Raw genomic sequence first — 14,016 nt, forward strand, 5'->3', positions numbered from 1 at the left:
TCAGATGTGCAAGTGTCTATTTTCAGTTAGGCTGAGCCAGCCTGTGGGTTTAATTTTTTTATTCAGTACTCTGGGTTTTGAGTGATTACAAACCTCCCTGTGAAGTGAAACTTACCCTTCCAGGTAAGTATCTTTAAAAAACTTAACTGATGATGTTGGACTTTGCTTTCTATGAGTGTACAATTCCAGCAAGAGTTGATATTTTGAAGTTGTTCATCCAGATGGCATGGTCCTTGTGAGATTTTTTTTTTTAATTTGAAACTGCATGCTTTTGCTTAAATGTATGTTTAAATTTTTAAATAAACATACTTTTTTTAAGAGTCAAAATGTAAATGGGACTGGTTTCTGGATGCATCTCTTTCCTTTTCTTTGGAAGAAAAGGTCTTTTGTATTAATTTTTTTTTTTTTTTTCAGAAGAGAAACCTAGTGGTTTTGGGTGAGAACGCCAATACAGAGCTCATTACTTTTTTCATATTTGCAATTAAGTCTTAGTTACCAGAAGTTCTCCCTGCCTTCTAGACCTTCCAGGTGGAGAGTTGGCATCTAGAGTTGAGACATTTTTTAATTACTAGATGCAGATTTATGTGATGCATGGTAGTCTGGCTTCTAGTGTTAATTCTGAACTTGCAGGGCAAAGATGCTACATTTTCATATTACAGAAACCATCCTGTTAAGAGCCTGTAATGGAATCCTGTTCACAATTTGCCTTTCAAATTAATAGGCTAAACTGCTCTAGGAGGAGGATTATAGGGCATTCTGTCTCTCTGATGTGCCCTAATGGAAACAAGAAACAATTTTACTTCATTGCCATATGTTTTGGGAATAGCACTGAAGAGATGCAGTCTGAATGTTTCAAAAATAAATTAAAGGTTAGACTTCTTCTCATCAACTCTCTCTTTAATGTGAAGGTCCAGCAGCAGGAAGCAGAGAGAAGATGGGAAGAAATCCAGGCTTATCTCAGGAAAAGAACAGCAGAACATGAAGCAGCACAACAAGGCATGTATCACAGAATTCCCCAATAATGCTTACTGCAGTGATTTGGCTGTTGCCATTTGTAAAAAAGAGCATTATTGAGTAAATGGCTTAAATAAAGCTCAGGTGAAGTAAATACTGCTTCAGCACCCTGGGGAAATAGTATGTTGTGATACCAGTTAATTTGAATGCTGATGAGAGAGCTGAACCTTGGCTTGCTGGGATGAGGCTTCTAATCAGCCTACCTGTTTACAGTGAAAATTATTTCCCCCAAAAGTTAAATATCTACTTCTGAATTGAAATCCTGACATTTCTGCTACAGATGTGCAAAATAAGCTTGTGGCCAAAGACAATGAAATCCAGAGCTTGCACAGTAAACTTACTGATACAATGGTGTCAAAACAGCAGCTGGAGCAGAGGATGTTGCAGTTAATGGAGGCTGAGCAAAAGAGAGCTACTGCTGAGGACTCCATGCAAATGCAGGTGCAGGTAGTATTGCTCAAGTATCTTAAGGGTTTGGTTTTTTTCTCCCACATTGTGCCTATGGAAACACAGTAAATATCATTGAAATGCTGCTTTAGTAAAGCTTTCCCACTGAGTAAAGAATGAGATAACTGCGTGCCAGTCTATCACCTGGCAACTTATGAAGTGAGACCTTGTGTATGGTGCTGCGAGGAGGTCTGGGGCCATCTCAGACCTGAGAAGCACTCTGGGCAAGTCAGGGAAATGTGCTGACCCAGGCAATTTTCCAAGTTGTGAAATGATGCTATGGTCTGGGGAACACCCTGGAAGAGCAGCCATGTACCTTTGTTTGTGTGAGCTCTTCTGGAGTGATCTCTCTTTTGTCATCAAGTGGTGAGAGGCAGTTTGGACATATCTTTTGAGAGCTTCAAGGAAACCAAATGGTGTACGGTGGGGCAGGGAATATTTTTCTCTTGATACAGAACAGGTTCTTAAGCTTCCACTCAAACTGGTTGATCTTAGTGGGGAGAAAAATAGTGTCTTTGAAAAGTGTCTGACATGTAAATGCTAAACTGTTCTTACTAACATAATCATGGCTAAGAGCTAATCCTAGCAAAAGTTGACTAGCTGCAGATCTCAGCCTGCTTTTCTTTCTGTGCTCTCTTACAAGGAGCTGATAGAGCAGAATGATGCTTTGAATGCTCAGCTTCAGAAGTTTCATTCACAAATGGCAGCCCAGGTACAGCATGTTCTCAGACTTTCTTTTGTAGTCATGAATTGTGAACTTTCATTAAAAGTCAGATTTTTTTTTTTTTTTTTGGTAGCTGGGTATGAGATATGTAATGGTGAAAGCAAAGACTTGTTAGCATCCTCTTTTCTAATATTTCTCAAACTGGTTTAAAACTTAAGCTTCTGCTGCCCTTTTGGGGGAAAAATCTACTTATTTCCTCCTGTAGTGGCTTTCATTTATAACCAAAGGGTAGAATACCTTTCTGAATGTTTGTTTTCTGTAGCTTTGCACGTGTACAATTCTGTCTTGTGGTTCTTTAGTCTTTTTGCAGTTCTTCTGTGAACCACCTGATCATGCTTTTCCTTGTGCATCAGGTTGAGAAAGTGTCAGAGTATATGGTAGCTCCCATATAAAGCTGTTTGTTCATTCCAGTGGCGATTTCTTTGCAGAAGAAAAAAACCCACCCAAAACCCAAACAAAAACAACCAAAACCCCACCAAACTTGCACAATGCCTTTCTCAATTCTTTTAATCGCCAAAATTTTACTTTGACTAGTTTCTCTGAGAAATTATTTCTGTTGTAAACACTATGTAAAACCTCAGTCACTGAAGTTGCTTCCATGTAGAGGTATGTCATGGAAATCATCTCAGAAAGGCTGTAACTTTTGTGGGCACAAGTGGAGACTGTTCCTATGCAGTTGGGTACTGCGTTCTTTTAATCATGGATGTGCTTGATGTAGTTTGATTAAATTCTACATCAGACTGAAAATATATCACTGGCTTTGCTTGAAGTGCTTTAACCCATTAGGTGGGGAGAATAGCAAAGGAAGAGGCACTCTGAATTTACGGCATCTTCATGAGCTACTCCTCTCATCCCAGTCCTTTTAAAAGGGCTTTGAAAATAAATCCCTAGGGAAATTTTACTTTTTAGCTCTGGGTTACCAAGGTGGCTGTTGGAAGGAGGTGTGTGCTTTCCCCATGTAGCTTCACTAGCCATGAAAATGCAGGGCCATTTTTCCACCATGGACAGTGGGTATGAAAATAGCACTTTGGGGAAGCGAGGTTGGACTGGAGACTGCTCTGGACATGAGGGTTGATGAAACTGTTTTGGTCATTAAGGAGGCGCTCTGGGACTGGAACTATTTGTTCGCTTTGATTTTTTTATTTTTTTTTCCTCCTCCGTCTGATCCTGTTCTTTATGGTATGATCTGGATAAGGCAGTATAGGAATTGCTACAGGGTCCCATGGGCATAAGCTCTGCAAGATCCAGGATTTTGGGGGAGGGTAAGGCTGGATAAGGAGAACCACGTATGTGAAGCACAAAAGAACGTGGAAGTTCTGCCACAGCTGCCAGCAAACTGGATGTGAAGCAGTATGCAGAGGTCACTCGATGCCTTGATAACCAAGAGTGATGGGTCTCCCCTGCCCCATTGTGAGTGACCACATGGGAATAAGCTTTTTCCAGGGGATAAAAATGCCACTTGCTGATTTTATGTTGCTGTTTCTGTTCTTAACACAAGTCCTGATGTACTGTGCAGGGTTTTTTTTTTTTTTTTTTAAGTTTGAGTTGTCAGCAGAATGTCCTGTAAAGCACTTAATCCTTTGGAGACAAGTGCTGATGATCCCTGTGGCTTGTTTGAATCTGATAAAGGGCAAATAAGATGGTTCATGTTTCCCCTTCATGTTGCTTTAGGCCAAAGGGGAAGGGACATTAGTATGTGCTGGTATTCCTTCAATGTTCCTTAGCCAGGAAATAGTTGGAAGTGTCCTGTGCCAGTTTAAAATAACTAGACAAATCATATAAATGCTATTCCTGGCTCACTGTACATGATAATTCTTCGACTTGCTTTACTTTCAGCTATTTGTGTGTTTTTTTTTTTTTTTTTTTTTTTTCTGCAGACCTCAGCTTCAGTCCTGGCAGAAGAACTACACAAAGTGTGAGTGTTCATTTCCTCTGGTATTTGGGAGGTGTTACTGGCTTTTAATGCATGCTGCCTTTCTTCCACGCACGTGCAGTGCATATGGGAAGGACCGGTGAAGGAAACGTTGCTGTCTGTGCTTTTAACTTCTTAGCATGAGATTGACTTGGGAGCTGGGAAACCGCTTCCTGCGGATTTCCCTTCCGTGTCTGGCCTCAGGTTTGGAGTCTGTTGTACGTGGCTCTATGTGCTAACACAGAAAGCTATGTCTCCTCTCCTGTTTACCACTGCCTATGTGCAGGGATCAGTACAGCGTGCAGGAATGTGCGTGACCATGAGAATTGTTAATATTTGGGCTATATGGCTGTGCCAGGAGATTTCTCCCTTTGGGAGATGGGGTAGTTGTTGTGTTTCAGAGCTAGAGAATGTCTCATAAATTTTTGGCAAGCAAACAGCACTTAAAACGGATGGAAAAGCTTTTGGACCCAAAGTGTACTGTCAGCAGGATTTAGAGTAGGAGCTGGACTTAATGGCCAGCATGTATTTTGTGTTTAGCCTGATGTTTCATGTACCATTTCCATCCAAGACCTTTTAGTACTGATAGGTCATCATTTCTCATTTGTGCAGGATTGCGGAAAAGGACAAACAAATAAAGCAGATGGAGGACTCGTTAGGCAATGAACATGCCAACTTAACCAGCAAAGAGGAAGAGCTCAAGGTATAATAAAATCATGTGTAAATGCCAGCTGATACAGGGAGAGGCTCGTTGGCTGTGTGTACAAAACGAAGCCCACAAGGCTGCTGCCTTTGGGTCTAAAACCAGCTCTTTCAGCTACAAGTCTGCTGATTTTGCTCTTCTAGCCAAGGCCAATGCTTGATGCTGGGAAGCTGTTGATAAGAAAGCTTGAGGTTTTTCCTTACTATTACCTCTAGAGTCCTTCAAAAAGTAACTTGAAATACTTTGTGCTGGTGAGTTAACTTGCCTGAAATACTGTCTGTGTGCAAAGTGCAAATACATTTCTTTTTCTCCTTCCTTCAGGTTTTACAGAATATGAACCTATCCCTGAAATCAGAAGTACAGAAGTTACAGGCTCTGACAAATGAACAGGTAAAATAATTGTTACATTAAATATTTAATTTTACTCTCTTCCCAATACCTATTCTGTCATAAATGCAAATGCAGATCTGTTGGCTTTAAGTGAGCTGTGCTTAAGCACATTAAAGGTATGAGGCTACTGAGGTTAATACGTGATGCCCTGGAGTTCTTATAGCTGGTGGGAGGCCTGCTTCTTACCCTTCCTTCATCAGCAAAATCTTTTTCTTGGATATCCACGTTACTGAAGTGATTTGCTCGGTTGGTTTAGATTTGCAGGCATGCAGAGTGCAGGACACTTTACAGGAGTGAACACAACTGTGCTTGAATATGCAGTCCTGGGATTTGCATACAAGGGTCATAAGCATCCCTCTAAAAAACCCCAAGAGCACATCCCCCCGCCTCGCCATAGATATCTTTTTAGAACCAAACAAAATGCTGTCCCTCTGTTACTGCTATGTGGCCTGTTAGTTACAGAGGTGGAAATGAAGTGTTTAATTAGAGATAATCCTGGTTGTCAAATGAATCTCCTTCAAATCGTCTTCCCTTTGCGTAATTGCATGCTTGCCTGGTATATATTGGTGTATTAAAAGTGTGTGAAGACAAGCTTACCCCTTTCACTCTTGCTGGTGAGTCATGTGCTGAGAGGCCAAATGACTTGTTCTAGCTTTTTAATATTGTGGAGTGAAACGTTGATTGAATCATGTGATGTATCCTAAGTCTTTGTTAATCCTCTTTATATCTAGGCTGCTGCTGCACATGAGCTGGAAAGGATGCAGAAAAGGTAAATAGCTCTGGGATTTGATAAACAATGTTTGTCAGTCTTTTATGTTCTTCTGAATCAATGCTTTTTGTAAGACTTGGATGAGGAAATGTATTTAACTGTTCTGCTATGTCTCAGCATTCACATCAAAGATGACAAAATAAGAACTCTTGAAGATCAGCTTCGAGAAGAACTTGCTCAGATTTCAAACACAAAAGAAGAATTTAAGGTAAGTTACAGAATAGCTATTCTTGTGCTTATTTACAGTAAGTTTTCCAGACTTCAGAGGTTGCAAAACAGTTCATACAATTGCATGTTGATTTGTAAAACAGAACTGACTTTCGGGTGTTAAGGTAAATTACAGTAATTCTGTTTGCAAGGCAATAGCAATGTGGGATGTCACAGTAGTAGCAACAAACTGTGCAGCAGAGTAAGAGATGGGGTAATGCAAGTTAAGTGCAGTGTCTGCAGTTGTGAAGAGTGAGGTCTTTTGAAATCTGGAAGAGGAGATTGCTCAGTAAAAGCTATTATGGTTTTCCTGTGTTCCACCTTCTAATATGACTTTCAAGGCCCTGGTGTGAGCCTTTGTTGCTTGGATTAGCATGGTGTAAAAATGCTTATTTTTCTCCTGTCATCTTCCAAATTGTTTCTCACGAGGCTGCAGCTAAATTGCTGAAGCTTTTGGTTCTGACATCTGGGGTCTGCACAGCAAAGCTGATACTTGTTTCTAGATGGTGTGTGCAGAGAGCAACTTAACTCCTCCTTGCCCTCTGCCACCTTAGACTTTTTCTTCTGAACTTTAGGTAATAGAAATAGACCCGCTTCCCAAGAAGGGTGATGACTCCATCTTTTTGACTCCATCTTTCTAATTCCTTTAAACCCCATGATGGGTACTGCTGCTCTTCTGATGTTTCTGGTGAAAAGTCCCTCATTCTGAATCTCATAAGATCAAGTTGGTAGGTTTACTAGTGAGGAACAGAGTGGGTGTGTAGTGGCAGAGGCAGCATACTTTTGTAGAGGAAGCCACGTCTCATGTGTCTCCTGGAGCTCTTTGAAGGTGTTAGCAAGCAAGTAGTAAACTTGATTCATGTATTGAAGTGGCACTTTCAAAGAGGTTTTGATGAGACTCCCTTGCAAGGCTCTGTAGTTTCTCTAAGCTGTCAGAGAATAAGGGGAAAAAGTTTGCTCAATTAATGGAATAGGAAACAAAGTACAACTTCAGTTGATTTTTGTAATAAAGCTGTTGACTGAATCTTCAGTGAAGTGTGTGCTGGGTAATGGGTGCATAAACGGTCTGGAAAGGGGAGTGGGAAGAGGTGGCAGGCTTGAGTAAGTCGGCAAGTCTCAAATTAGTGACACTCAGGGCTTTCAGCATGGTGGAACATTTTAAAATGGCAGGTGAAATTGTGAAAATGAATATGAGGAGGAATAATCTGAACTTCCTTTAGTGTGATGGTTTCTGTAGTAACTGTTACCCAGGAAAAAGGCCTTAGAGGTGTTGTGGATGGTTATGTGCTGAGATCAACTCAGTGCTAAGTAGTGGCAAAAATAATCTGGAGGCAATTCTAGCAGTTCTTAGGAAGTGAATAGAGAACTGAATGCAGATCGTCATCATTGTGAAACTGTGGAAATCCATAGTGTGCTCTCAGCATGAATATTACGTGCCCTTCTAGTCTCTTTTTCCTCCTGTCTTTGATCCCAAATGTAAGCCAGACCAGCTCTGTACTAAATGCTTCCACCTGAGGAAGTGCTGCTTTTTTTCCCCATGCACATAAAAGAGGGAAAAGCCAGGTTCAAAACAGAGCAATTCTTTTAATCCTTGCCATTGCTGTCCCTTCCTGCTTGTGTTGTCCCTGTAAGGCTTTGGGTCTGAAGCACAGATCATGTGTCCTGCTTTTTACTGTTGTAAAGCATCAAGCAAGTCTTTTTTTTTTTTTTTTTTTTAAAGACTTTGTAAAGCAAAAAGCAATAAAAGAGGAGGATTTTAAAATATATCTGAGGAATCCAGACAGGCAGCCTGTCTGCTGAGGGCTGCTGTGTCTGTTGTATGGAGCAGGAATGCTGGAGGGGGGGCAAGATCTGTGGTATGGCTGTTTGTCTTCCCAGTACACCTCTTTCCAGTCTGTAGTTGGACCAAAGTGTGGGAGCTGCGCAAACCTCTCTGCTGCTGGACTGCCAGTTCCTTGCCATGCATCCTCAGTGATAAGGCAGCTGAAGAGAACTAGAGAGGTGATCCTAGACCATTTGCTTCGCCACATGAGTGTTTTGTAAGAGGCAGCTATCAAATCTTGACATGATGCTGGTACTGCATTAGGAGGAAAATGCAGTTTCTCTTGACTCTCACACTTGGTACTGTGTTTCTGCCAGGGAATAAAGGTGGTAACGGCTGAGTTTCTCATGGGAACATAAGGACAAAAGTATTAATACAAAGCAAGCAAGAAAGGGAAAGGACTGTTTGTAGTCTTGCAGCTTCCAAAGAACTCACTTTAACGACTTCTGTGCTATTTAATTACCTTATTGCCATTATGAAAATGCTGTAGTTAGGGTTTGCAGTTCTGAACTGATATAATGTTTAAATTTCCTTCCAGGTTCTCAAGGATCAAAACGCAACTCTGCAAGCTGAAGTTCAGAAGCTGCAGACTCTCCTGTCTGAGCAGGTATAGCCAGTGTTTGCTGAGGTTGTATTGAATGTCTTCTGTTCTTTTTAACTTCTTAAGTGTTTTTTTTCTTAAGCTGGACCTAGGCTGACCTAGTTGGTGTCAAAGTCTATGCTTTTTAGGTATTTACTCTTCCATGGAGGGTTCAAGTAAGGCAACTGTGAATGTCTTCTAGACCTAGTCAAGAGTGTCCAAATAAAATGTGAATTTTTTTCTCCCCTGAAGAATGCTAGCTTAACACAAGCAAGAACTTATTTCTGCAACCTCTCCCAGTTTTATTGGCAATTTTCTGGAATAAAAAAATCCCATGCACAACTAGCCCTTCCGGGGGAGAGGGCTCTTACTGGGCTGTGGAGAGATTTGAGTAAGATCTTTAACCTACTTGTTTTCTTCCATCCTGGAACGAATTCTCAAACGAGTAGTAACCAAAGAATGGAATGGGAAAACTGTTTATATTGTGATATCTTTTGTCCCTCATCTTCTATATTCTGGCCCATGGCACACCTGCTCCAGCCAGTCTGACTGGTCCTCACACAGGATGCTGTGGGTTCAAAGCTGTTGTGTTGCTCAGCCCCATCTCCTTTGCGAGTGTTGCCTGGGAGAGCTCTTGTGAACACCCCCGACTTTGTACCGTTGTGGCATGAGGGAACTTCCTGAGACACTGGAAAAAGACTTGCAGGACAGGAAACTTGCTTCCTTTTTTTCACTGGTGTCTGTTAGCAAGCAGCTCCCTTTCTTCTGGCAGAGAAACAGATTTGCAGCCTTATTTCCCTAGGTCTGGCCGATTTGGTGTCCTGTCTGGAATAGTGGGGCTGATTTTTCTTGGTAGCTGGCTTATGTTTCTCATGTGGTCTCTCACAATGTGGTGGTGTTGAGAAACCATAAATGTTCTGCTGAGTGAGCTTCAGGTGGAGCTTGTGGTTTTGATAAATGCTCAAAAGAGGCAGATTTTTCAGGTACTGAGCTGGCTGCTATGTATTAGATGCTGCACAGTGCTTGGCATGCTTGAAACTCCCTAGAACCACTGGGATCCTGTGTCCCACAGCATCTTGTTGCCAGAATTCCTGTAGTCCATCAGTGTAAAATTATCAAGGCATTTGGCCTGGATCTGTACCTCCCCTGAAAGACTGACATCTTTCCAGCATCAGTATTAGACATATATGCCATGAGGACATTCTCCCCCTACTTTATTTCCCCTTCTGGATTAGTGTGGTAACTAAGCTTTTGGTTAAGTTGATGCTCTCCAGTTATTTCTGTTTTTAAAATCCCAAACCATTATTGATCGAATTGATGATCACCCTATTGTGTTTTTTTAATAGGCAAACAAAGACTTGTTAGAGCAGATGGAAAGAAGGTAAGAAACTTTTCTCTTTTGAATTGGAGGCTAAAATACAGATCCAGTTTTGTAGGCAGCAAGGCTACTGTTGATAGCTAAACTGCCTTCAAAGGTTAACTCTTTTTCCTAATACTCACTTTTGACTCCTCAGCATGAGAGAGAGGGATGATAAAATCAAGACAGTTGAAGAGTTGCTTGAAGCAGGACTCATACAGGTGGCTAATAAAGAGGAGGAGCTGAAGGTAAAATCTCTCATTATCTTTTTATGGGGAAGTAGACATTAAGTGCTCTTGTGCAAAGTGTATGTTTGAGTGCTCATAGTGCAGTCTGAGATCATTCCCTTTGAATAGGAAAAGCATCTCATGGAGACAAGGTTAAAGCCTTTTTGGTAAGATAGACTAAGCATGAGCATTGATGGTGTACAGTAAGTGCTTCTCTCTGCTTAGTCTAGAGCAGGTTTTGCTGGGATGTATACATGGTGTGTTTTGGAATATAGTGAATATATTTCCAGTATAACTCCAGAGCTGTATGTTTGGCCTAATCTGCAACAAATCTGTCCTTAGGAAAGGGTGTTTTGTAACAGCTTGGCAGTATGAGACTCTTGCATTCTTTTGCTTAGTTGGTAATCTGAAGGGTTAAATGGATTATAAACTAGTGATACTTCTGGGATGATGCTAAGGGTATTTCCTTTCTGTTCTGTTTATAAAGAAGCTAGTGATGGGAAGTCTGGAAAGCCAGTACAAAAATCCCTGTGTGTTTTCAGCTGGGTTTTGCTGGAAAGCTGTGTCCTGTCTACCTGGACATAGCCAAGACAATGCTTACTTTCTTAATGTCCATAAATTCTAGGTGCATTGCTGACACCCCTCTGCTGGGGAGGAGTTGCACACTAGCAAACAGTCAGGTTACTAAACAGCCAAAGATGTGAGCACATAACCTTGATGCTTCCCTGGACTCTAGCTTCCTAGAGATTGAAGTCTACTCTGAGTTGTCTGTAATGAGTAATTAGTTCACTGAATACTTTGGCTCCAACTGCTGCAGAGGGGGTCTCTTTCAGACTTTCAGAGTCGCTTGTTCTAAAAGAAATTACTTTTCCATCAAGCTTAACACTTTTTCCCCAACAAATGAGTCTTTCATTATCTGTGTGTCTGCTTTCAAAGGCACTGCGAACGGAAAATTCATCCTTGAGAAAAGAACTTCAAAGTCTGCAAATTCAGCAATCAGAGCAGGTAGTACTTTTCATCTAAAACTTTTATTACACCTAAACTAAATCTAAAAGAATCTTGCTGTGGTTGCAAAAGTCAAGGGAAAAAGGTGAAGATGTCTTTGAAGCCTGTTGGCAAAGCATCCTGTTTTCTTCCAGCATTGGTCTGGAAGCTGATACTTCTGTTAAATGCTTCCTTTGCATAAGTGTCAGAAACACGGCAGATACAAAGGTTCAAATTCAGTGGCTTTTCTGGGTTGATTTGAGTTTGCCACACACTGAAATGGCTGTGAGTTGCTTTTTTTCTAGAAGCCTAGTGCAGCAAGCATGGCTAGTAGGCAGCTCGTACTGCATCAGCTTCGTTATGCATATTTGAGCTTTCTAATGTTAATCCACCTTTGTGCAGGTGTGACTTAGCCCCTTTCTGTTTATGTCTCTGTCCAGTGACACTGTCACAGCATTATCATTTTTGATGTACACTTGGTGCCAATCGGGAAGTGCCTTTCCTTGACATCCAGCTCTGCTTGCATAGCTCAGGAGGCCACTTAGTTTCTAGAAAATCATTTATGGGAGGGGAGAAGCACAGTAACTATGGAGAGGTGTACGCTAGTGCTGGTATGAAAAGGTTAGCTGATCAAATGCTGGTCCTGAACCTCAGCCTCTCCTGGTAAAGATGGTGTGGGTTTGCTTTTGTTTTCTGGGAACTTGCAGCAGACTTGGTATTATTGGTTTGCCAGGAACTGGAGACCAACAGCTCATTTTCTCTGGAGCAGCCAGATAGATAAAATTGTTAGGCTGCTATGTAGTTCACCCAGTGCCAGAGTGCTCAAGCTCTCTACTCCTTACCCCTCAACGCTTGCAGATTGTTTTGCTCTCTTCTGTTTTTCTAAGTTGAAGCTCTGTTTTGAATAGGTTTCCTTCCAATCACTGGTGGAAGAACTCCAGAAAGTGTAAGTTACTGCATAGATTTCATTTTTGATTGTTACTTCTGTCTGTCTTTATTCCATGACTACAAGTGTTTTGCTTCCCTGAAATGATATGCTTTTAACTGGGTGAAGTGTGTGTGTGGCAAGAAGCATTATCACTTTGGAAACACATCATGTTAGATCAATACCTTTTGCAAATCCAGTCGCTTCTCTGCTAATAACTTCATAAGCCTAACTTTGACTAGACAAGGAATTGCACTGAATTGTCAGATAATTGTTTCTCTTCACTAGCACTCTAAAAGGAGTGAGCTTGTTTACTCTGTGTGTCTATTTGAAGTTGATAAATACTTCTTGCTGGAATGTCCAATGAAGGCTGAAGTTAAGTGTGTGTCATTTCAGGGACTATTGATACCTTAATTTGTATTTTTAAACAGTAATAGTATCTATTTAGTATGTGAGCTACTGGTTACATAAAGCCAGCTTGTTTTGCACTATTCCCAATCTTATTCCTCCTATTTGTTTTTCCTTCTTGGTCCCACTGTGGATCCCAGAGGCTGGCGATGTGATGTGATAGCAGAACCAAAGCTTGTGTATTTGCTCAAGTAGCGCATTTGTTCATCCAGCTAATGTTGTTCCTCTACTCTTTTTAAGGATCCATGAGAAGGATGGAAAAATAAAATCAGTGGAAGAACTCCTACAAGCTGAAATCCTTAAAGTAGCAAGCAAGGAGAAGACTGTTCAGGTATCTTATCTCTGCAATACCTATCTTCCTTTCTGTGTTTATGCCACTGACTACCATTTATTTGTTACTGCATGGCATTCTATAGTGATGAATTTGTAGCATCCATTTTTGTGGCGTTTTTGTGTTTCCATTGTCCAATCCTGTCTGTTTTGTCATTGAAAAGGCTTTGACACAGGAAATAGAGGCTCTGAAAGAAGAAATAGGAAATTCCCAGCTTGAGATGGAAAAACAGGTAAAATACCTTAGTGTCAGAAGTGTGAAACAGCCTTGCCTTGGATGCGCTGCTCACTCATTTCTGTTGTAGTGTGTTTTCTTTCACTGGTGAATGTCATTGGGTAAGGGAACTTTTTAATGGTAGAGCTACGCTACTCTTGGATATAAAGCTGTAAACATGTAGTATAACTACTGCTGTTCTTCAGAAACCACGTTCTTCTGGATGCCCGAGCTTTTTGGACTTCTGGTATGAAATTTGGCAAGAATTGCTGTAACTTAAAGCATTGTAGCATTAGCTCTGGCTGGGCTGTCCCTGTAGTAAACATGAAACCCTGGGACATCCTTTGAGGCTGGCAACTCGGAAATTTTGAGTGCTGAAGGTGCTTCTCCTTTTGTTGATCTTTCTGTGTTGCTAGAACAATACTATGGGCCCAAACAGTAGCTGGTTTCCAGGTAAACCTAAGGCTGTTTTCTTTCCAGTGTCCAAAGAAAGCCTATCTTGGCAGAGTAAGTTTTACTCTAGCTATCAGGAATGCAGAAATGGAGGAGTATTGGCTTTTTTTGGCATGCTTGCTGTCTAGCATCCAAAACAACGGGAACCCGTGTTACCTTAGGGAGCCCATTCTGCAGGCAGCTTAATCCATCGTGCTGTCAGGAAGTTTGCTTGCTTGTTTGTGTGGGGGTGGTTTGTTGTGTGTGGTTTTTTTTTTTTTTTGTTTTGGTCTGCACTTTTTTCAGTCTTTCTAGCTACATTCCAACATGTCACCGCCTTTTCTTTTTTCCTTAGTGTTAAAGTTTTGTCCTTTTTAGGCAAAGCTTCACAGAATGTGTTTCTGTCTTGGGCTTTTCCTCCAAAGCAAATTCCCAGGAACTGACAGAATTATTTGTATGTGTTTCCTTCCCTGGAACTGATGCAGGGCCCAGAACAAAATGCAGTTTAGAGTTGCTATCTCTGGAAAACTACATATGAGGGATGCTTGCTCCAAAGGTGGTGTATTATGCA

The 14,016-nt window shown here is 41.2% G+C and overlaps 1 protein-coding gene across 1 annotated transcript in view; it reads left to right on the top strand.

The window, feature by feature from the left end:
* The window catches only part of KTN1 (kinectin 1 (kinesin receptor)), a 54,309-nt gene that overhangs the window by 16,223 nt on the left and 24,070 nt on the right, over positions 1-14,016 (top strand). The window contains exons 9-23 of the mRNA XM_010579814.1: positions 909-996; positions 1,295-1,461; positions 2,105-2,173; positions 4,063-4,100; positions 4,710-4,800; positions 5,122-5,190; positions 5,922-5,959; positions 6,077-6,167; positions 8,527-8,595; positions 9,915-9,949; positions 10,083-10,173; positions 11,089-11,157; positions 12,045-12,082; positions 12,710-12,800; positions 12,964-13,032. Coding sequence (XP_010578116.1) covers positions 909-996; positions 1,295-1,461; positions 2,105-2,173; positions 4,063-4,100; positions 4,710-4,800; positions 5,122-5,190; positions 5,922-5,959; positions 6,077-6,167; positions 8,527-8,595; positions 9,915-9,949; positions 10,083-10,173; positions 11,089-11,157; positions 12,045-12,082; positions 12,710-12,800; positions 12,964-13,032 — 1,113 coding nt within the window. The remainder of the gene's footprint in view (positions 1-908; positions 997-1,294; positions 1,462-2,104; positions 2,174-4,062; positions 4,101-4,709; positions 4,801-5,121; positions 5,191-5,921; positions 5,960-6,076; positions 6,168-8,526; positions 8,596-9,914; positions 9,950-10,082; positions 10,174-11,088; positions 11,158-12,044; positions 12,083-12,709; positions 12,801-12,963; positions 13,033-14,016) is intronic.

Source organism: Haliaeetus leucocephalus, unplaced genomic scaffold (assembly GCF_000737465.1).
Source record: "Haliaeetus leucocephalus isolate CR32 unplaced genomic scaffold, Haliaeetus_leucocephalus-4.0 Scaffold678, whole genome shotgun sequence".
Taxonomy (NCBI): Eukaryota; Metazoa; Chordata; class Aves; order Accipitriformes; family Accipitridae; genus Haliaeetus; species Haliaeetus leucocephalus.